This window comes from Pituophis catenifer, unplaced genomic scaffold (genome assembly GCF_029215685.1).
Source record: "Pituophis catenifer annectens isolate HBS135680 unplaced genomic scaffold, rPitCat1.0.hap2 SCAF_1, whole genome shotgun sequence".
NCBI lineage: Eukaryota > Metazoa > Chordata > Lepidosauria > Squamata > Colubridae > Pituophis > Pituophis catenifer.
The window spans coordinates 90,777,446-90,801,618 of NW_027256881.1; the positions used below are offsets into that span (position 1 = coordinate 90,777,446).

The 24,173-nt window shown below is 35.8% G+C and overlaps 1 protein-coding gene across 4 annotated transcripts in view; it reads right to left on the reverse strand.

The window, feature by feature from the left end:
* Window positions 1–2,122: 2,122 nt before the first annotated feature.
* Window positions 2,123–24,173, reverse strand: part of AKAP7 (A-kinase anchoring protein 7) — a 64,809-nt gene continuing 42,758 nt past the window's right edge. For 2 of the 4 annotated variants that reach the window (XM_070932714.1, XM_070932712.1), the window contains exon 8: window positions 3,353–4,360. In XM_070932714.1, coding sequence (XP_070788815.1) covers window positions 4,152–4,360 — 209 coding nt within the window. In that variant the 3' untranslated portion in view covers window positions 3,353–4,151. Of the gene's footprint in view, window positions 4,361–13,190; window positions 13,377–24,173 lie in introns of those variants that run through there. The other 2 variants (XM_070932715.1, XM_070932713.1) reach the window with 2 other exon arrangements.

Genomic DNA, 24,173 nt, shown 5'->3' on the forward strand with positions numbered 1-24,173 from the left:
CCACCATCCCAAGGAAGTATCATTTGTTGTATGCCCGGTTTTTTTTTTACTGGCATGCAAATCAAGTCAAATCTTTATTAGTGTCAAAGACCAGCATAATTACTGGCATGCAACAAAAGCAGCATGCCAAGAATGTATCCATCGATCTTCCTGCCTAGCAAGCTATCCAGAGTACAGTTCAAATGGAGAATATGGCTTTGCCTCCTTTCTCTCAGCAAAGGAGAGATAGCAAAAAGATTTGGAAGGGGAGAAATATGTGCACTATACACAGAAGGCGTTATGAAAAGCCTCTCTGTGGCACTCAGACAGCAGACTGATGGAGTGTTGCTCGTACAGATTCTCATGGATTCTGCTCTATTGTGATTAAGTGGAGTAACTCAAATTGTCTGAGAAATAAGCGGACAGGGCTGACAGTGAGATCGTTGGCATTTGTTCTGCTGAGCTCTTGTGTTCCCAAGCCTGTGCAATAAAAGGATTTATTATATGTGTATTTACATTTTGGCTTTGGTTGTCACTTATGGCATCAAGGTAAAACACACAAACTTTTATTTTAACAATCAAGCTTATTTGTCCAGGCATTTTACCCTTGGGATCATGTCAACTGAGCACAGCAAAGATCCTGGTTCTTTTTAATGCCAAGTCAAGCAGGTTTTGTTTTTTTTTAAACCTATTTAAAATCTTGGCTTTGGAAACAGGGAAAACATCGCACTTATAAAATATATTTGACATTGAACCAAGTAATTAGATGAAAAAGTCGCTGTTTTCAAAATGTATAAGCTTATCCTTTCTTAGAAACATTGCTTCTTATTGGTTCCTGTGAATCTAACAAGACTGGACAACATTGCAGCTGAAAGAAATGCAAGGAAACACATCTTCATAAACATGCTAGCTAATTATCTATCATTAATTTTAATCTTCCCCCTATTAACTACATACCCAGTTGAAGCTTACCTTCCTAAACTTCCCTGATACAGGTAGTCCTCGACTTAAAACAGTTCATTTAGTGACCGTTCAAAGTTACAACGGTGCTGAAAAAAGGGACTTGTGGCCATTTTTCACTCTGACAACACTGCAGCATCCCTTTAGTCATGCGATCAAAATTCAGATGCTAACAACTGCAGTGATTCACTTTAACAATTGTGGCAAGACAGATCGTCAAATGGTGCAAAACTCACTTCACAAATGTTTCACTTAGCAACCGAAATTTCCGGCTTTATTGTTGTCGTTAAGTCGAGGACTACCTGTAATGCTGAAATCCTATCTGCATCAGGACGTGTATGCACAACACTCATTTTTCCTTTTTCTCTTTCTGTAGGTCAATCTGCATGACGGATTAGATCTTACTCTCTGGTCTTACTTTCCCAGGTTTATGTGACGCCATAAAGGTAGCGTTCTCTTCAGAACATTCAGGCCATGGTATATCTGTATTCAGTTTCTGGATTACTGATATCCTGGACAGTGGTGGGATTCAATTTTCTACTACTGTTTCTGTGGGCATGGCATGGCTTGGTGGGCATGGCAGGGGAAGAATACTGTAAAATCCCCATTTCCTCCCGATCAGCTGGGACTCGAGAGGCAGAGAATAGATGCGGGTGGGGCCAGTTAGAGGTGGTATTTACCGGTTCTCCGAACTACTCAAAGTTTCCGCTATCGGTTCTCCAGAACTGGTCAGAACCTGCTGAATACCACCTCTGATCCTGGAGATGTAAATCTTGGCACTGAACCCCACATCTACTATTACAAAGTCAGATTCCATATAAACTTCAACAGTAGCAGCAGCATCCCTAAGTTCAATTAGTTTAAGTATGAAATGTTCCTCTCTGAATGGACTTGGAAGAAGCAACAATGAGTATCCAGCAAACTGAATTTAAAGAATAACAGCAAGAGAATTAGAAGAACCATTAAGGCATTCGAAGAGATCCACTTCCTTGTTTCATCATTTGCCGGCAGAGGTAGAAGACAGAGACTAGCATACCACACACTGTTTATGTATCTACTGGAAGCACAAGCCTGCATTCAGAAAACGCACTTTATATAAACATTAATGTGATGGGTCTTACCCTCCCACCCACCCACACTTTTAGCCCTTTTCAAATTTCAGAAATTATATTTACAAAAGCTATTGAATTTTTTTCCCCGTTTTTAAAATTAGTATACTCGTAACAAGTGATGAAATAAATGACCTGCTGCAATTTTACAATAAATATTAAAACATTTTAAACCGTCTTGTTTTGCATGTAAACAATAGCAAAAATTGTATGTCAGAATCTGTACATAAGATTTAAAATTCTGATGTGTTAAAAAAGTAAGCAGTTCAAAACCAAAGTATCACCATAAGTAGATAAAAGACAGGAGGATAATACAAAATGTTCTCTTAAGTGGTACAGTTTAAAGCCACCTAACAGAACCTTGTTATAAAGTTTACAGCCATAGAAATAATTCACTGTATTATCTATTACAGAATAAACACGGGCTAAGAGAGGACATGGTCTGGTCAATATGGTAAATGGTAAGGGAAAAAAAGGTAATGAGATGATATAATTCATATGTAAGATAGTGCATGCAATTCCACTACAACAGTACCTGTCCTTAACTCAGTTTTTCGTTTGTACTAAATGATACACTCTAAGCAATTAAAGTTTGCATCTAAGTTTTATACACCGACTTTTCCCATGCCAGTAATAAAATGCATAGGATGAGATTAGTCATATCACAAATCATGACTTCTCTCAATCAATGCTACAGCATTATACTGTATTTCCATGTACTGATAATTATTGGTGGCATTAGAGTCCTTGATGTACTTACTTACAGTACAATAGACTTGGCTTCTGCTGACTCAGTCAGATTTCCTCACTCTTCACCAAATAGGATGGATCTTAGAAAAGAATCCTTATGTATTATATAACCTACCAGTGTTTCTCCAAAAATAAGACCTGGTCTTATATTAATTTTTGCTTCAAAAGACCCATTAGGGCTTGTTTTTTGGGAAAATACGGTACTAAAAGCATCCTGACGATCTTAACTAGGGCTTATTTTGGGGTAGGGCTTATATTATGAGCATCCTGAAAAATCATGCTAGGGCTTACTTTCTGGTTGGGTCTTATTTTCGGGGAAATAAAATATTTTTTCCTATCACTTTCAACTATACAGGTACGTCTCTTCCTCTACAAAAGAAGCAATACAAATCGGGTATATAAGTAATCTTTGTTAAAAATTAATCTGTATAATTTGCAGTTAAAAATTAAGACACTAAAGCAGTTGGATCAGTGACATTTTCCGAGATGCTGTCAACTAAGCTGTCCTTGTTCAAGCAGTTCCTTGTATATTTTCATCCGAATTGATGGTCTGGATAAAAGTTCTCTTATCTGATTCACTTTGACCAACAGGGGCAACAATTCTCTATGCAAAGCTTCCTTTACTAGAGCTGTTTCAGGGCTCTTCCCTAAAGGAAAAAGAATAACAACACGTTTGTATACAATTAATAGTGATTAAAATGTTATGGAACAAATTGCCAAAAAATACACCATTGTGCGGAAAGTACATAATTTTGCTTGAATGCATTTTTTTTTTCCTGTGAAGGGTAATCAGAGACAAATACAATTTATGTGTGAAAATTGTACTTAAAAATGAAGCATGATATGAGATTCAATATCCAGTTACATTCTATTAGGTAACAGTAATTGTGGTTCGCATTAAGATTTCAGTACTGAATGCTCTTCGATACAATAGATTGCCTTCTTCTCCAACAAAACATTTTATTTAGTTCTGCTGAACAAAATTCAAGGTAGTGTTTCTTTGGCCATTCGTTTTGCTTCCAGGCGACACAGAAAGAAAGCAATGGAGAAATAACTCTGTAGTCAAGAACACAAGAAAGATGGCACTTTGGGGGAATCACATCCCTCTGTCCTTCTTGTCCTTTCCTCTCTCAGTCTTATCTTCTTTCCCAGAGTTCAGTAGTTTTTTTTTTTTTTAATAATCATTTTCAGTAGCATTGGCATCTGTCTCTTGTAAAGCTCAGTGTTCTCAGTTCAGAAAGGATACCTGATAGCAAACCATAACCATCATGCCAGCGAGGACAACTCTGAAGAGTAGGGAGCAGAAACATGGATGTTGGTGCTATAGCCCTGCCTTTTTGGCCTCCAAAACAGTCATTTTCTACTAATGTCATTCTCGCTTTCTTTGCTATTTCCAATGGCCACCTCCTCAGTTTTCACTGGGGTCCCACAATCATTTTGAATGTTTTTGTTTTGAGTTTCTTCTAGATACTGCTGTACCGCCTTGAGGACCGCAGTCTCCACCAGTTTTTTGCTGAGGCTCAGCAATTCTGCATCATCTGGCTCTGCCCCCTTTTTGTCACCTGTACACCACAACAGACAAAAATCAGTAAAACTAAGCAGGGAAAACTGCATGCAAATACACAGTTCTGGGCAAAAGCTCCTCAGCACATGGGATACACATTCATCAGGGTGTTCTTGCTTTCGTTGGTTCCGAAACCCTTGAAAAACCTGGTGCTCCCCGAGCCTGGTTGTTTTGTTGCAGACATTTCATTACCCAAACTAGGTAACATCATCAGTGCTAATCAGGAGTGGGGTTTTCTCTCAGTTTATATTCAACGCTAAGTACAAATATTCTCCTTTGGTGAAAAAAAAAACATGTAGTATGAGCAGTAAGGAAGATACTGTAGGCCAGATCTGTTCCGAAAGCAACAAGGGCAAAAAGACAGCTTAAGTCTAAAACAAGAAGGTATGCCTAAGCAACTCAGACAGTTACCTGCCTAATTTACATGAATATGTAAATATGGCAGGAGTAAAGAACAGACAGATTTGCAAGGTTTAATTTAATTTATCGAATTTCTATGCCGCCCAACTCCCAAGGTTCTCCTACTATAGCCAATAATAAAAAATGTTGTAGTTTGAGCCTTCTTGTAGAGTTGATTTCTTGGTTTGGTTTACATAGTGAGGCTGAACTTAATTCTTCCTCAGTTCTTTGTCTGAATCTTAAAGCAGCTTGCCTTATTTCCCTGTCTCCTTCCATGGATTATGGCTGTTCCATTTACCTCTTTTGACCAAAGAAAATTCCTAATCCAACAATTACCCAAAGTCTCAGCTTATACCTTGAAAATCATCTTCTTACAGGAATTTGAAAGATAAATCTTGGTGCAATTCGGGACTAATTTATCTTGTTGAAGTTATGAAATTGTGGCTGAGATGAGAAAGCCTGACAAGGGACTATTGAAAGACTAATTAAGAAGTAATAACAAAACATATAATAAATATCTTTAAACAGAAACACAAGTCACATAGAGCTTATCCTCCAGAAGAATCACTTATTTTTTTTGTTATGAAATGTTTTTCCAAATTGATATACTATTGAAATGGCAAGTCAATGTTATCGAAAGATTCCTAGTTTGAAATCATGTTTATTTCATATTTACATCCAATATACTTCATAAGTCATACTTGCAACTCTCTTGGACTAGTTCCATACCTCAATGATCATATAAGGCAGAAATTGGAGCAAGGCAAATATTTTCCTTGGAATCTTTGCAATTCTGCAAATGTTATGAAATGTTGGGTTTTCCTGACGCTGAGAAACCTTGCTTCACCACCTACTGCTCTTGGGTTCAAGCTACCCATTACTCTCTACCCATAAGATCCTGAAGCCAAACGCCTCCTTTTCTTCACCCTTCTCCCTTTGTCCAGCCAACATGCAATCATGGTCTTAGTATTGAGAATAACATCTGAAAAAGTAATGACTTGCTATTCTGTCACTTTCATAACACACAGAGCTTTTAAATGCAAATAACATGCTAGATATTATCAACAACATGCTAGAAAGCCACTGAAAGACTGCCGTGCCTTGTTTGAATATAGCTTCCCATCACTGCTATCACTCAAATTCTTTTGCAAAGTGCAAATGAATCTATTTAAAGGGATGTATGAAAAACATGGTGCTGGCAATTTGTTTTGTGGAGTAGAGGTGAGGGATATTTGTTAAATGGGGATAGATCTCAGGGCAGAACAAGGGCTGGGTGACATATTCTTATTGGTTAGCTGAAGCAGAAGTGCTAACCCCTGATGAACTCATAGTATTCTTGGTTTTTCAAGGTTAGTACAAATATATAGTAGGTCAATCTGAAACTGCTTTGTGAGGAACTGGGAAATGGAAATGCTGCCAGTGTGGAAGTGCTTTCTTTTTTAATGAAAAGATAATATGCCCTGCTGCTTAATCATACACTTTCCTACTTTCCTTATTTATAAATTGCACTTATAAAGTGCAATTTATAAATATACAGCTCTATTGAATGCAGTCAATTTATATTTTGCTATGAAACTAGTTTACTATTGTTTAGCTTTCATTTTTAAAGTAAAACTGCTTTTTTGCTCCTAAGCAACTCATTAGTAATGGACTGAAAATGTCACTTGCATCTAAAACCAACTCTGAAAAATAGTGAGCAAGGACAGGAACACTGGTTCTTCTTTTATTTTACTTATTTGATTTCTATAGTTCCCCATCTCAATAATGACTCTGGACGGTGTAAATCTATGCCCCCCTTCTCTGCTCACCTAGCATTAATTTAGTTCAGGAATTTTAAGAAGTGAATGGATGCCTTAAACCACTGTGCCCCCTTAAAAACCCATATGCACATTCAAGGAGGAAAATAAGGCTCCATAGTTATGCTCCATTATTATGGCAAGCTTTAGGAATAACTAAAGAATACTGGCAGGACAAACATAGTGAGCGGTGGTTTTCATATCCCTACTTTAGCTATAGTTTTTGGCTTGAACCATAGTTTTCGCACTTTAGGTTATTCTTGAGCTATAGTTTTAATATCCGTACTTTAGGTTATTCAAATTTAGAATCTTTTAAATCCTTCATGAAAATGAGTAAACTCTGAAATATTCACCTGCTTTCAATTGTTTAAAAATAGAGAAACAGGGCACATTCTACTCTTCTTCCACTGCGTTAGAAAGACCTTTTAATCTAATGAGATGAGAAACAGTGGAAAGCCTTGGGACTTGTAATAATAGCTAGGAAACTTTCACTGAGTAGTTTTTATGACATTGCTTGTATGGATGGCCTTGAATGCTGTATAAATCACAAACAGACCAAATAATTCAGACTTCAGTTGAAACAAGTTATTTTTCACTTTGAAGGAACTGTGTTCCTCTTCTGTTTTATCCAGTCCTATTTAGCACTTCCAATGAAGCTACAATCTTTTATCTATTGTCATCCTCTGGGATACTATGTCACCTTTAACTGTAAAAAAAAAAAAAAAAAAAAAATCCTTTCCAGCATTAATGGACACTCTTGTACAAAACACAGTGGCTTCCTCCCCTCCTGGACAAATGTTCCATCTAATTGGGCAGTTTGTTTTCTAAGGTGACCAAACAGATGCCTATGGGAATCCTATAATCATGCCCTAATAAAGAAAGCTACATCACATTTTTCTTTTCCTCTCCCTAGATTCTGAAATTAAACCTAAGTTATTGTTATTCTTACATATATTAAAGATATATTATTGGTGATTTGTTTGATCCTTTCTGTAAAGCAATCAGGAACCATTGCAACGTATTTTGTCAAAACGTAACAGTATATTCACCACTGTTGCATTCCATATATAATCACACAATATATTTTAATTCCACACTCTTCAACCCAGTGGGATTTAAATTATTCATGGTAACTTAAATTGTACTAACTTCAATGGTTCTACTCTGATTAAGTTTTGATAATTGTTCATTGTTCTACCATTTGTCCTTTGGGATAAAAATCATGATCTTTTATGGGGCATCCATTCAGATACATAAAGAGTATTAACATTCCCCTAAACATTGTCAAGGGTTTTTTAGTCTGTCATAGGACTTAGATCCTAATTGTTCTTTTCTGAATCTATACCAATATGTCTAATCTTCTCAAAGTCTGTTGGTCTGACTTAGATTATAGAACTTCTAGCTTTTCTTCTCTATTTTCCAATATTTATAAGCAGAAAATTAAAGTAACTTCCATATGATAACTCTTCATTCTGCAACTGGAGAAAGAATAGAATAGAATAGAATAGAATAGAATAGAATAGAATAGAATAGAATAGAATAGAATAGAATAGAATAGAATAACCAGAGTTGGAAGGGACCGTGGAGGTCTTCTAGTCCAACCCCCTGCTTAGGCAGGAAACCCTATACCAGTGATGGCTAACCTTTTAGACACTGAGTGCCCAAACTGTGTGTGCATGTATGCCCATACTGAAAGGTGTGCACAAATGTGCGAGAATGGGTGGACATGCACAGCAGAGACCTGAAGACCAGCTGGCCGGCGGGAGGCAGGAGATCCCAACAATGGCAGTGCAGCAAGAAGTAAGAACTTTTTCTTTTGTGAGTTTCCATTTCGTCGTTTGCAGGGAAACAGAAGCTCATGAAAGAAACGCCACGGAGATCTGACCTGGGGCGACAGTGTGCGTACCATGCAGAGAGGGCTCTGCATGTCTCCTCTGGCATGTGTGCCATAGGTTCACCATCACGGCCCTACACCATTTCAGACAAATGATTATCCAATCTCTTCTTTAAAATTTCCAGTGTTGGAGCATTTACAACTTCTGGAAGCAAGTTGTTCCACTGATTGTTCTAACTGTCAGAAAGAAGGTAGATGTCCTTGCAAAGGCAATAAACTTTATAATTTTATCTGCTCTTCTCTTGATTAAAGTCAAGAAACAAAGAAATAGAAACTAGCAGATTCCATAGCACCAGGTTGATAAATCAAAACCTAACCAAAATGTGGCCTGAACCTTGATCTATTTCCCCAGACTAGAACGAAATTGAAGCATCATTCAAAAACCTTCACAAGCAACTGTATTGCCCATATTGGAAGCTGAAGTAGAAAACAAAATTGAGTTTGAAATTATAAGGTTCATACTTAAACAAGTGATCCTATTATATTATCATTTGGTTTGATTATAAAAAAAGAAACGTTTGAGAGGATTTTTATACTGTTTGCATGTGTTAATATAAATTCTGTATTCCATAGCACACAGTGAAGAAAGCTAAACAGTCTGCGGGAAGGGTGGGAGGGACAGTATGTATATCACTTTTGTGTACTGCGGAGTGGTTCTTCCGTGGTGCATCTTGTTGTACATACTTAATAAATTTTAATGGTTTTTATAGTTTTATTGGGTATTTTTAAAGGAAGGATTGGACTTTGTGTGTTTTATTGTTGTGAGCCGCCCTGAGTCCTTTTGGAGCGAGGACGGCATATAAGTCCAAATAATAAATAAATAATAAATAATAATAAAGTTATTGTAAAACCTTCCTCATTTGGCATAAAGGCAAGACTATCAATTACTGTGTTTAAAAATTAGTACTTCATTCTAGACAGGCTATAAATGTTCCTTTTCCTGTGCAAGACTCAGAACAAGTAGAATAATTTCCATAATATCCCATTTAAAAGAAGAAGCAAGATAAAAATGTGTTATGCAAATGCTACACAGTGGTTGAGTATTTAATTTAAATAGCATGTATTTTTCATGCTACAAACATCTTAAGTGGCATGTGGAGTCCATGAGCATTGGATCCCTGATTATCAGAACCCAGATGACAAGTGTGGGATATGTCATCAGAATGGATGACCAATGTATGCTTTGCCAGTTGCTCTATGGTGAACTGCAGTCTGGGAAGAGACCTCAAGGTTGACCATGCAACTGCTACAAAGGTGTTGTGAAAGAAACCCTAAATCATTGTGATACCCAACCAAGGGAACTAGAAAGCTACAAATGATGATGGAACTTGTTGGCCAGCTTTCAAGACAGGCATTATCAAAAACTGATAGAAAACCATGAGCAGCATCACAAATAATACCCACAATTACGACAACACTGGCATTGTAGTGCTCCCATTGTGCTAGACTCTGTGCTTCCAGATTGGGACTGTAGGACCACATCCGTGTCCACAAATAAAATGTACAGCAGTATATCTTCTTCAAACCTGAAGGCTCATAGCTATACATGTATTTTTCATGCTACTGTACTTTATCTTTAAAGTAGCATATAACACTATATGGTTCTGTTGTCATTTCCCCCTCATCCTCCTTTAAGATGTGTTATACAAATTCTAGGCTTTTTTTTAAAAGCACATGTAACAAGCTTAGAATACTCATTTATTTTGTGACATAAGCATACTAGAATCATAATAAACTCATTCAATTCCTCCTTCCCAGCCACCAGGATACCAGGTGATTTAAAGAAGAAAGGATCACCCAATTCCAAATTGTGCTATGCTGTATTTGCCCCTGAAAAACAACTTCCATCAGAAGTGGCAAATTGCAAAGTTGCTATAATTGCAAAGTTCATGTTCAAATCAGCCAGGATTATAAACATGCAGAACTCTTCTTTCATACACATCTCTTCTCATATACATGCATATGCATGTGCCTGGTGATAAGTCTGAATTGAGGATAAACATGATGGAGAATCAGCTTTTGTAAAAAGACGATTCTATATAAAGATAGCCTCATGTCAAATTCAATCTGCTGACAGCATCATTCAATTTTCTTGGCAAAATTACAGAAGTTCTTTACTGTTATTTTCTTCTAGGGTGTCCTTTAATTTCTCAAACTAGCCTTCAGCCCTGCAATTCCCATATAATTACAAGCCAGAGCCAGTCCTGTTTAATCATCCAGGATATATGTGATGGCCATGGATCTACAGGCGTTCCTTTGTCTCTTTATACTGTATTTCTATTCATATTTCAGCATCCTATTAGCCTGTTAACACTGGGGATATTTGTTCTTGCAAAGTGATCTTAAACTAGACACAATGGAAATATATTTGGTTGCCTAACCACTTGGCTTCTGGAGCAATTTGACATTTTGACTTAAGTAGCTCATCTATGCCATCAATAGTTTCACTTGCACATTCTTTATTTTGCTTCTTCCGTAGACCTCTTCCAAAAGGTCTATCTATCACTTGCAGTTTTCAGTCTTGTGTTTTTGACTGAGATATGTCCACACTGATGCCCCAATACTGTAGTGATCTAGTTTACAAACCAATGTTATTGGAATGTGTCATTTCAAACTCTGGATTAAAGCTTATGCAACTAATATGCTTTTACTTTTTGATTACTTTCTTATATGTAAGATTTATTCTTTTGCATGGAGGGGGGAGCAACCATGTTGACCTGCAATCTTAACCAAAGCATTTTAGATACAGACCAAAGATAGAGGATGAAAGTTATTGTCTCATTTTTACTTCATGGTTCAACTTTGTATTTCATGCACAAAGTTAATCACCCCAATTAAGAAAAATCTTACTAACATTTCAGTCCTTGTCTTAATTACATTTAACATTAAAAGTTTAAGTATGTGAAGTTTAATTTTCTAAATAATATATTCATTATTGTTTATTCTGCATAAAAAAGAATGACTACCAAGGAAGAAGTGCTTGAAAAGGATCTCAATGCCCTTGATTGGAAGCATATTTTGAAGAATAAATGTAGTATTATAATCATGTCATACAATCTACATGATAGCTTCTCTTTTGTATGTGGAAGATCAAACTTTATAACAAACTTCATCCATATTATATTATGATGTCACAAACTTGTACTCATACTAATTCAGTTAAGCTCAGAATTCAGAGAAACCACTAATATTTATCTTAAAATGTTTGTGGGCTTAAAAAACCCCCCCAGATATTTAGAGAAAGAATATACTAAAAAAAAGTTTTGCAGTCAAAGGGATTAACAAAGTGCAGGTACTTTGAAGCTTGGCAATAATTATCGATTTAAAAAAGATCGATTTCCATAAAATAAAGAAAAAAGACTAATATTTGAAAATGTGCCATAGTGAAGTGGACCAGATATCTGCATTTACCTAGTTATCATCTATGTTTGTATATATTTTTCTCTGGCCTTCACTTAATCTGAATTCTGATTTAGTAGCTTTTTATTTAATTTGTTCCATGACTTTCTAGCAAAATACCGTAACAACAATATTTCTTTGGGACCCATTGTTTCATCCTACCTCTCTTACTTGATTCCAAGATTCTGCCAGTTATTTCAGCAACATTTCTGCTCACTTCCTCTTACTTTAAATCTGGCTCTTATCCTGCACTTCTCATTAAATTTCTCGGAACTACATTGGATCTCCATCCAAGATTCTTAGAATCTATTTTTGTATTCTATTGTATTTTACTTCATTTATAGTAATTGGAAGGTGGTGTTGGATTAATTAAAGGTTACTTGGAATCAGGAATTAAGCAGTAAAGTGACTAAATCATGGGTCTGCCAAAGTACCTTAGTAACATTACTGGTCAGCTAATATAATATTCTTAAAACTGTTTATTTGGAAATTCCACTGAGTGGACAAGAGTATGTGCATACAACTGCAGAATTTATCATTAAAACTAACTATAGCAAAAACAGAAATGAAATGTAGAATAAAACAAAAATGCAACATTAAAAACAGTTCCCCTAAATATTCCCTATTAAAATTAAATTAAATTTAGGATATGGCAGGTATCTCAATTAGTTTTTTGATATCACATGTTTGAATAATGCTATACAAACTATTCTAAAACACACAATTAAAAATGAACATTCCATTGAAATAATTATTGTAAAATAAGTTAATAAAATTTATCTATTGCAGTGCCTTTTCTGTAATCTGAATAAAACTAAAAACATGCCTGGCAGCTGTTCAGAAAAGAAGGCTCTCTTTGAAGGGGTGCAATGCATTGCAACAAAAATACTAGAGAATCCTTTCCCTATTTTTAAGTACAACAGTAACAAATCATCTGTCTTTTTGGTCCTCCATGTCCTTCAATTGAAATTAGATTTAGTGTGGCAACACTGCCCTATCGGATAGGGTACATCTGGTAAGTTAAACAAATACACACCCCAATGTTAAATCATATTTCATGATATGCACTAAAAGAATAACCCATCCATAATTCAGAGTTACAGACATAAAATTTGTTTCCTAGCCTAAGAAATGTAATACAGTATGTATATAAACATATAGATACATATTCAATTTCTACTTACCTGCATTCCTTTAAACCATAATATATAATTTAAAGTGTAGGTGAGAATGACCCATGCTCCAAATGCATATAGCTGGATTTTTTTTTTCTTAGCAGTAAACTACATTCTGAAATAGCTGCACCCAATACTGGCATTGCACAAAATAATCAGACTTACTGATTTTTTTCTCCTCTCTCCCAAAAGGATAACAGCACAGCTGGCCCATGATATCTACTGTTTGGTTTTCTTCCTCGTCCTTTCAGTATGCACCGCCCCAAACTGTAAACTGGATGTTGCTCTCGACTCTGAAGGCAAACTGTTCATTCTACTCAGAGGAACACAGAAAGGCGCGCGCACATACACACACACACTGAGGGGAGGGAAAGAGAAAGCAGCCAGCTCTCTGCTGTAAAGAATGAGAAAGGCTCCACCTCTTTGTCCTCGGCACTGATAGGTGTAGAGAAAGAAAACTATTCCTACCATCTGGAGGGGTTTACAGTGACACTATTTTATGCATACACACATGGGTGCTTCACACATTTCACAATTTCTTTGCACAGGAATTTAGAATGTCAAAATACAGTACCTTGTCACCATCAAGAACTGGTTATATTAATAGCTAGTTTTAAATCTTACAGTTGGGACAATGTTAGAGGCAGAGTTTCCTTCTCAATTTTTTTTTCTCTATGACTCAAAAGCTGTAATACTTGCAGAAATATAAGAGATACAATATTTTCCATTACTTTATCTCAATTTTTTAAAAAAATCCATGTAATTTTATAACCCAGCTCACTTAAAGCTTATGAAGATGCAGGAATGCAACCGGAGACGGGCAAAATCTTTAACAGATTAACAGAGTTGGAAGGGACCTTATAGGTCATTTAGTCCAACCCCCCGCTCAAGCAGGAGACCCTATACCATTTCTGACAAATGGCAGTCCAATCTTTTCTTGAAAGTCTCAAGTGATGAAGCTCCCACAATTTCTGAAGGCAAGTTATTCCATTTGTATATATCTATATCTATAATATCTATATCTATCTATATCTATATCTATATAAGCCAATTTATATTTATATATATAAAGTATATATATTTTTCCCAATTGTTAAGGTCGCAGACAATACATTGATACCTCAGTACTCTTTCTTAATTGGTTCTGGGAGGTGGGATGATTATTAAAAAGGATGAGTACCAAATAAACCATATGACTTACCACATGTCACTTTGTTTCGGCCAGGAAGGACCTCCTATCTGTCCCTTTTCCTATGTCAAAGACCTTCCCAGTATGGTCAACTTCCTGTCTGCCCCTATGGCTGTCCCTCACTTCCTTTTGCAGTGCATCGAGTACTAAACAAACAATGAGTACCGGAACAACATTTTCACGTCCAAATTCATTAAGTACCAAATTCAACAAGTTTTGAAGTAGTCGAGTACCGAGGCACCACTGTATTAAATCTTTTTCTAGACTTCAACTAATACTACATGCTTGATAATGCTTGGTTCTGCTTATGTGACTAATCATGGGGTGGGGGGACATTAAAAATGAGAAAATGCCTAACAGGAGATGGGACATGCCCTGAAGTAGTGCTCTATAGACAGAAGCAGCCACCAATACTGAAGCAATGAGGGCAAAAGTTGAAAATCCACTATTGTTTGACCTTGTCCTGGCAGAACATTTTATACATCAGTCATTCTGAAAATTCTTTTGATAATTTTATTTAAGAGAGGGGCTGCCTGGCCTCAACATATGGGATTCTACACCATAGCTTAGCTTAGCTTTCACCACATGCAGTGCTCACGCAGTCTAATTTAACTTTGCAGCCCCAAATTCCAGCAAAAGCAATAATTTCCCATCACTATCAGAAAAGTAATTAATATTTCACTGCAACCTCTAGCGTTCCCCTTATGAATTACCTTAAACAATTGTAAGGTAATTGCTAAACTCGTAGTCCAATAGGGATAATGTGATGATACAACTGATACTCGGTTCTCTTAATCTTTAATAGTGAAAGAAATTCAAAGGAAAAAAAACACTGATTACAGGATAACAAGTTATGTACTAAACCTCTATCTTATTCTTTCTGTGTCTTTACAGAATTTCTTCTTTGCAGTATCATCCACAAACAAAAACAGAGGAGTATTATTTTTAAATATTGAATCACAACTGTTCTTTAAAACAATGTGAACAGAACACCCTGTTCTGAGAACGCTGAGAATTGTTCCAAGATCATTTGGTATCTTATCAAGGACAGAAGTCAGAAGGTTCTTTCATGGAAATACTAGCGTGATACCTTTCAGGCAAATATTATATGGTACTTATAAATTATTCTGATATGGCAGGATGGACTATAAAACTCTATCATGCATATGAACAGCTTCATCTACATTTTGTAATAAAGCCTGCTTAAGCAAAAACTGTCAGCCTGTCAAATCACATGTTAAAAAAAGCACATGACCCATATTCTAAAGAACAAATGAATTAAACATGACTACTTAACACACATCTACAGGGCATAAGTAAAAGCCTGTCATTAAAGCAAAAGAAAATACGTCTGGTGGGAATTTCTTTCATTTTACTCTTTTCAAGAGACTAATGCCCTATTTATTTAAAAAGGAAACTAACTGGGAAAAACGCTAGAAGTGTATTTTTTGTTTCATTTTACAACTGTGAAGTGACAATAGATAGTTGATTTCTAAGAGTATTTAATGAAATATGTCCAAATAATTTCAGCATGAAGAAAAATGTGGGTTTATAATTCTTATACTGAATTTAATAAAAGTTCACTATGAAAACTGTCAGTGGTGCAAGATGATGTAATAAATATACCATCAGGTTTTGCTAAATAAATCTATTTATTATAATTTCACTGTTTTTATACATTTTATTCTATAGCTATCCTTCATTCTATATCTATGTTTATTTACAATTTTTAAACACCTTCATAAAAATTCATATGCATACTCTTTTTCCTCAAATGCAAACTTCCTGAATAAAATGATATTTTGTCCATTATCTTTTAAAATATACCATTTTGTGTACTTTAGTACACAGCTTTATGCAGGTAGTCCTCAATTTACGACAGTTCACTTAGTGAGTGTTCAAAGTTACAATGGCATTGAAAAAAGTGACTTATGACTATTTTTCAGTTACTACCTATGAAACATCTCCATGATAATGTAATCAAAATCCAGATGCTTGGAAACTGGTTCACACTTATGACCATTGCTACGTCCCAAGGTCATGTGATCACCATTTGCGACTTTCTGACAAGCAAAGTCAATAGGGAAGCCAGATTCACTTAACAACTTTGGCAAGAAAGGTCGTAAAATGGGGCAAAACTCACTTAACAAATGTCTCACTTAACAATAGAATTTTTGGGCTCAATTGTGGTCATAAGTCGAGGACTACCTGTACTCTGTTTTGATTGAAAAACAGCATCACAGAGCTCATAAAGATACAAAAATAGATAACTGCATTTCTGCACGCAAATCTATTCAAGAAATACTGTTTAGAAATGTATGCTTTAAAAGTTGAGCCGAACAAATTTATCTCCCAGCCCTATTAACAGATCACATTGGTTTCCTGAAGCCACTGAATAAGTTTAAGCAAGACATTATCTCTCCAATGCATTCCCCAATCTGCATCATGATGACAAGCCGTAGCTCCCACAATGCTTTAAAAGACCCTTCTGAACAGCATCCTTGTAATCATTTTAATTTTGGTAGCATTTTCTTTTTATCTTGAGTGTTAAGTATATTTGTTCTTGTTCTAGGTATCTATCAGTAAAATAAAATCAAAATTTATCATGGTCATGGCTACCTTTTCTGTTATAATATTCCTTCCTTTTGAATTGTAGGTCTGGCAAAAGGAAGACCAAGTGAAAAAACAAAAAACTCATTCTATAAGTAAATTGTTGAGTGCTAACTCAAACTCAAAGAACGAACAAACAAACAAAAAGAAGAAACATTAGAGCCAGGGATGTGAGGGAAACAAGATTCTTTTTTGTTGTTGTTCAGATTCATATGGAAGCTGAAGACCATTGTGGCTACACTATTCTGGACCTGAACTAGTTTTTATGAGCATTACATATTTTTTTGGGTTCTGTGATTTTTATTCATTAAACAAGATTTAATTGCTTCTTAGATTCTACTGATTCTCACAAAGCTCTTTAAACGTGCACCATCTATTTATGTAAGAGTTCAAATTTCTTGTTAGGAATTTTCATTCCCTTATGTATTTAGTTCATTAAAACTACAGTGACATTTCAAAACAGAAATCATCCATTTGTATGGTATTTTTACATGAACACAAATGTACATTATCAATTCCTTAAAAAAAATATTTGAGATTTCAAAAAATGTTTTAAACTTTAAATATGCATATGTATGTATATCCCCCCTAAGGAGGAAAAAAAGAATAACCTCCTATTTTCACCACATTAAGTTACTACTTTTTAAATAAAGATTTTCTGAATAAATCAAGATGGTTGCATTCATGCAATAACCTGAGCCATAATCCATAGCTTATACATCACAGCAATTTTGTTCAGATTCTTCATTAAGATAAACCCAAGCAAGATACTAACCGTTATCAATTAGTATAATATATCAACCCAATGGAGGATTCTCTTTTATAGTCCTCTGTTACTTATGGTAATTGCGACCAGAATTTCCACTGATAAGTGATGTGGACCTAACCTCACCATTTAGAAATAGCAATCTTAGAAGTCCTTATTGCTGTCATTAAGTGAGGTACATGGGTTATTAACTGAGAACCTCCTCACAACTTTCTGTTGACTTCCAATAACCAAAGTCAACAGGGAAGCCAGCAGGAAGTTGCAAGTCCCAGGTAGTTTGCAAACAGGCTGGCAGACAGGTAACTGGCTGCTACCAGTAGATGGGAAAGGGTGCATACGGATGTGTGAGGGGCAGGGAGGCACAAGCACAGAGGGATTTGGGATGGCTGCTGCAGGGTGCAAGAGGTGCACAAGGTGGGGGATGGCGTAAGTGTCACAGGACTTGAGGTTGCTATTGGAGAGTGCAAATGGGACGAGTACAGCAGGAGCACAGTGGGGCTTGGGTGGCTGCTGTTAGATGTGGGTAACTTACCAGAACAATTTTCAATTTTCTATACTGGCTTTCCCATTGACTTTGCTTGTGGAAAGCTGGCAGGGAAGGTTGCAAATAGCAGTCATGTGACTGTGGAACACTGCAAACATTGTTAAGTGCAAGCAGTTGCCAAGTGCCCAGATTATGATCATGTGACTGGCCAATTGCTGGGAGAATTGGAACTTCAAAGACCAGTTATAGTTAATACTCATTCAGCACCATTGTAACTTTGAACGATTGCTGAACAAGTGGTAATGAATCGAGGATTAGCTATATACTTAAACATGGTAGGTGCATCTATAACACAAAGATTTAAAAAGCTCCGTTACAGAGATTACAATATATTTATTTCAGATTCAGTACTGGAGTTCTCTGACTTCCTTAAGAATAGATTTAGTCTTGGGAATTCTTCCAACAACAAAAGTACATCGTGAAAATTTCCTTGTAAAAAATTCACTTTTCATGAAATCACTTGGTATTCCTGAAAGACTCCTTTGCCTCCTTTGCTTCCTGTGCACAATGCACAAAGAGTTATATGATAGTAAAAGTCACAATGCCTGAATTGTTACAAATGCCAAATCATCAATATAGGGCTGTATACCCAGGAGTGTTTACAGGGTTAACAGCATCAAAATAGCAGGCAAAACTGACAACTTGCCTCTACTAACATGGGGTGGAGGGAGCAATTAGATTACTCGAATAGCTTCCACTATTTTGAATCAGCTAACATTGCCAATGGATATCTCAAACGGTACTATGTTCTACAGCAAAGAATTTGATTCCTTAAACTATAAAGCAGATTTATTTATTTGTATCCCACCTTTTATTATTATTTTTAGAATTAACTCAAGACAGTGAACATATCCAACACACCATCTTTCTCCTATTTTCCCAACAACAACACTGTGAGGTAGGCTAAGAATGACTTGCCCAAGGTCATGGCTAAAGTAAGATTAGAACTCGCAGTCTCTTGCTTTCTAGCCTAGTTGCTCTAACTACTAGACAAAACTGGCTCTCAGATCTTAAAACAATATTTTAATGTCCATTTAAAAATTAGGCCAAAGAAACCTGTCTTATTTGAAAAGTCCTTCTGCCCTTTCTCCTGAGTCTACTGACAGAAGTAAGTTAAACCTCCACATTGTGGTTTCTCAACAATGTAAACTACCTTTCTCAAAGAGTTTTAACTGTATCTAATAATATATTTTGGAGATGAATCCTCTAAATCAAAAGCAAAACGGGCCCCCAAATCTTTCCGTTTTTCACTGCAGGATGACTCTTTTTAAGATCAACCTTTATACCAAATCAGAGCAATTTAGCCCAGCAAAATATGACCAATGTATCTATTTATAACTCTTTATGCGTTCCTCAACAATAACACAGCAATCCTAAAATATTTTCAGAATTGGGCCAGAGTGCTTGATCAAATCAAAATGGATATTTTTAGAGCATTAGCTCATAACCTGAATGATAGACCAATACAGTTAAAAGAAAATCTATTAGCTAAAGCAGACAAACTTCAAAGAAAGCTTTATCTTAATGCTTTGAGATAAGATCATTCCATGGTGACACATCATCATTAACCTTTTGTAACTTTTAACCAAATACCCTAACATGTTTTAACAGATTAGCCTTGTTGCCATTTATTTATTCTGAGAATTAAGCTTTTAATTCCTCCTTGATTCAGTTCTTCACATTTTCAAATTACACTATTGAATATACAAACCCTTGATTTACAAGACATTATTCTTTTAAATAAAAGGTATGGTATTTGAATGAGAAATCTGTTCACTGTAAATTGAGTTTTAAACTAAGTATTTATTTTATATTAAAAATCAAAGGGGAAAATGTCTCAATCAAATGAAAATTAAATCAAATTATTTGCTGACCCTGAAGTATACTGCTAAAATTGTTTTTTACACGTATTAGTACATCAATGTAAAATTGATAAATAATATTGAATAATAAATTATTTTACTATTTAATGGCATCTTAGGGTTTTAATTATTATAGAGCTAATAAATATCCAAGATGTAGTTAATATTATCAATTATCTCAAAGCACAGCTAAAACTAATTAATTAGTTATTGCCTACGGTCCTTTCCATCAATAAATTCATGAAGTATTTTTAAAGATTATGGTATATTATTTGTTAAGTATGCTTGCTGTCCAAATAGATAAAAGTGGAGTTCTTAACATCTAATTCCTTAACATATTTTTATTTTTAATTTCAGATAATTTTGAGATCATTGCATAAAACATTTGGTTTTGTGTTTTTCTGCATTTTTTTCAAACACTTACTGCAATCTTCTGGTTTACAAATCAATCTAAAACATTTTTGATCTAAAATTTATTAGCAGTTGCTAGTTACACAATCACAGTATACATACTAAACTAAAGGGATCCCAAGATTCAGTATTGCAATTTAAACATTCTAGTAAAAAGACCCTTATACTGCAGAACAAATTCCGCTTTTGATTATTCTCAACCTCAGTTTTTTAAAGCCATATTAAAGTGTTGATTACTTGAGGGACCACCTGTCTCCCATAACATCTGTCCAGTCAATTCAATTCTGCATTCTTTCATATGTTTTAGTTTGCACAGATGGCTTATCGTAGGTGGCACATTTCTCCTGATATTTTGGTTAAAAATCTGAGGTTGACTTATATGTGGATGGGTTTATATGTGAGAATACTGTATATACATTGTTACTTTAGAGAAGTGTACTGCCATATGTTTTCATAGATAAGCCCATCCATGAATAAACTGAACCCAATTTGGGGGGTGTATTTTGGCATCGAAAACTCTTGGCTTTTCTGCAAGTTTACATAGTACACAGTACTTGTTTGCCCATCAAACTGGAGGCTAGAGATTTCCTCCGCAAAAAGATTTTAAACTTTGTAAAACTAGTTTCTCTTTTCCTTTCATTCTCCCTGCTCCTCTTTTGACATTCCCATTTGCTGACTACAAGGCTGAAGTTATAAAGAACCAGCTCTATTTCTGTACAAATCTTAGCTCTGAAGTTTAATGGAAGAAGATCAAATGAAAGGCCAATTCAATGCTGCTTCTCTCTGTGATATAAGAAAATCTGCACTTGCAAGCTGGGTAAACCACCTTTTGACAGTGAAAGAGTCAGCTATGCTCTTCTATGAGAAGGCAAAAAAAAATCTTTAGAAACAAAGATATAATGCTCTGGAAAAAATGCTGGCCTATTTTTTAAAATATGGATTTAGGTGTTTTTTTTTAAAGCAATAGTTTTATGTACATAGAAACTGGAAAAGAAAGACAAGTTCTGCCATATGTATATTGCTAGTTAAATATGACTGGGTGTACAGATAATCCTTAAATTACGAATGTAATACAGCCTGCCAATTACATTTGTAACCCAAGGATTCGTTTTCCCTGCTTTTCCCAATGCATTCACTAATCAACATGGAGCCCAATGAAACAAAGGAAACAAGCTCCGTGTTGACTGGCTGCCACATCCCAAACCCTGAAGCTGCTCATTTGAACTAGCCAGTCAGCAGCAAGCAGGAGGCTGCTCACCAGTGGCCAGACTGGGCCCAAACAAAGCCTGCAGGCCCTCATGGCAAAGAAGCCGGGTTTTTATTCAGATGGGGTGAAGCTGTTTTCCTTACATCTCACGTTCTTACAGCTTCACTGACTTCTGAATAAAAGACTTTGGCTTCTCTGCCATGTGGGTCATCCTCTTTTGGAGCTCTGAGAAGTAAGTACAGTAAAGCCATGGGAAATTGGGTGGGGATGAGTAAGTGGAAAACAAAGCAGGTACCGTGCCTGTGGATACTTGGCGGGGTAGGATAGGGGGAAAAGTAGGCAGTGGGCATGTTGCAACATCTTTGCAGTCAGTCATAAGGGCAAATGACCACTGTGGTGCTGAAACATGAGGAATATTGGGACCGGATTGAAAATACTTTTTGGGGGGGGGAGGGTGTCGTAATTTTGAACTGTCACTAATTGAATTGTCATACCTTGGGGAATACTTGCATTAACAGTTTTTCTGCTGCTCCTTCCAAAAAGGTTTTGCATGTATTTTCTTTTTACTATTTTATTTCTTTTGTGTTTCTCAGGACTCTTGCAAGAATGCTACAGCTATTGCCTTGACCAAACTATGCTCCTGGCCATTCAACTGTAGTTTTCATAGCTGTTTGTGTAATGCACCATGGTTACTTCTTATTATCCTCGATGCTGAGTAGAAACACACCATTTAGCCCATTCTGTTCCAGCTTTGGAGGTGTTTCATATCAGGGATGAAGACAGTTCTTACAGGCAGACCACTCACAACTGCATGATTCCAGAAATCTCCTGTAGTACATATCCTTTCCATAGCTCTTGTCTAGATTCTTCCAGTCATTAAATCAACTGGATCCCTTGGTCATTCATTGCCAGTACAGCCATTTCCATGCAGAGCTTTTTGGAGACAGTCTTTGCTTAAAATAAATATATTCCCATTTATTTTACTTGACATCCCTTTTAGGAGCCTGTCATTTGTTACACAAACTTTCCCCACTCTTTACTAGGGACAGTGTTTTCCTATCAGCAAGAATCACTTTCTGGAAGGGGGAAACAAAGCAAAGGGAATCTATCAAGTTCCTTTCTTTATGTGGCCTGCAGTAAATAAATAACAGCACCATTTGCTGACCTTGTTACTGTAGCAGAATAGGATTCTACAGAATAGAAGAGGCAATTCTTTTGCTGGCTCAAGGACAGCTGCATAACACTTCAAATCAACTGTGAGAAACAGTCCTATTTCTATTCCGTTTCCATCAACTTGGTTACAGCAGAAAAAAGATAAGCAGATTCCAAATATATCTTTTAGCCTTTCCTCCCTAAAGCATGACAGAGAAAGCAATTTTAATGTGCAATTATAGATCTAATTTATCAGTTTGTGAAGTAGGCAGTTTTTCAAAATGAAAATACCACCTTAATAACTGGGTATTGGAACTGTCAGTCAAAGAATGATTAACATATGGCCGCACATTTCCATTTAAATTCTAGAGGAAAGTGAGGTGAAGAAACAGAGATTTGGTGACAGGTTTGAGAAGTCTATAGCCTCAACCCAATGAAAGTCTCCTACTATCACTGTGAACAGATAAAAATTAAATCCCTGACATATTCTTAAGAAGGGCCATATTCTAGAGCAAGATTTGAATTGTTGGATTCTATGGCTAAATATTGGTGTTTCTATCACCTGCCACATCACGTGAAGTACCTCAGTTGTTGAAGATATTGTTCATGGTTTTTTTTACTGTCAACTGTATGTACTGCTTAGATTTACATATTTAACATCTCTCCTTGAAAAGATGGCCCACTGGGATCTGAATCACAGATTGTTCTATTTCCTCCTGGGCTTTAAACTAGATATTGTAAGCAGAATTGCTAAGTTTCTAGTTAAGGCACCAATTGCATTGAACAGATCAGGATATCCTGTAAAGATAGGATATCCTATTTATCTGAATGCTGATTCTTTGTATTTATAACATATGTATTTTATTACTATATTTTCTTTGGTATATTTTACTCTAGAATTAAATCTTGTATTTTATTTTATGATTTGGACATAAGACTAATCAATAAACTACCACTACGTACAAATATTTATTGATATATAGATATTTTGTAGAACAATTAGGAGGCATCTTGCTGTGAAAGTAAAGAGAGGTCAAAGTAAATTATAAACTTAAAGGGAATGCTTTTACAGTTCTTTTTACAGAAGAATTGTTTTACTCTGTTTTACTCCAAAGCATGTTACCTTTTATACATGCATATGTATATACAAATGCACATAGGGATACATAAGAATGTACACATCACAACATTAAAAAAATCCAAATCAGGAAAGTATTTGGTGGTGACAGAAAAATCAATAGATTCTATAATAATCTCCCCAGATTACTAAAATTATGCTGCAGTGCTGAAACACAAAAAAATGAGTAATCAGGGTGTGCCACACAGCCACTTTTCTAAGAGCATTGCTTGAAGACAGGGCAACACTATGTAAAAAAGCTTCAAAGCCTTATGACAGCCCTAGTACTT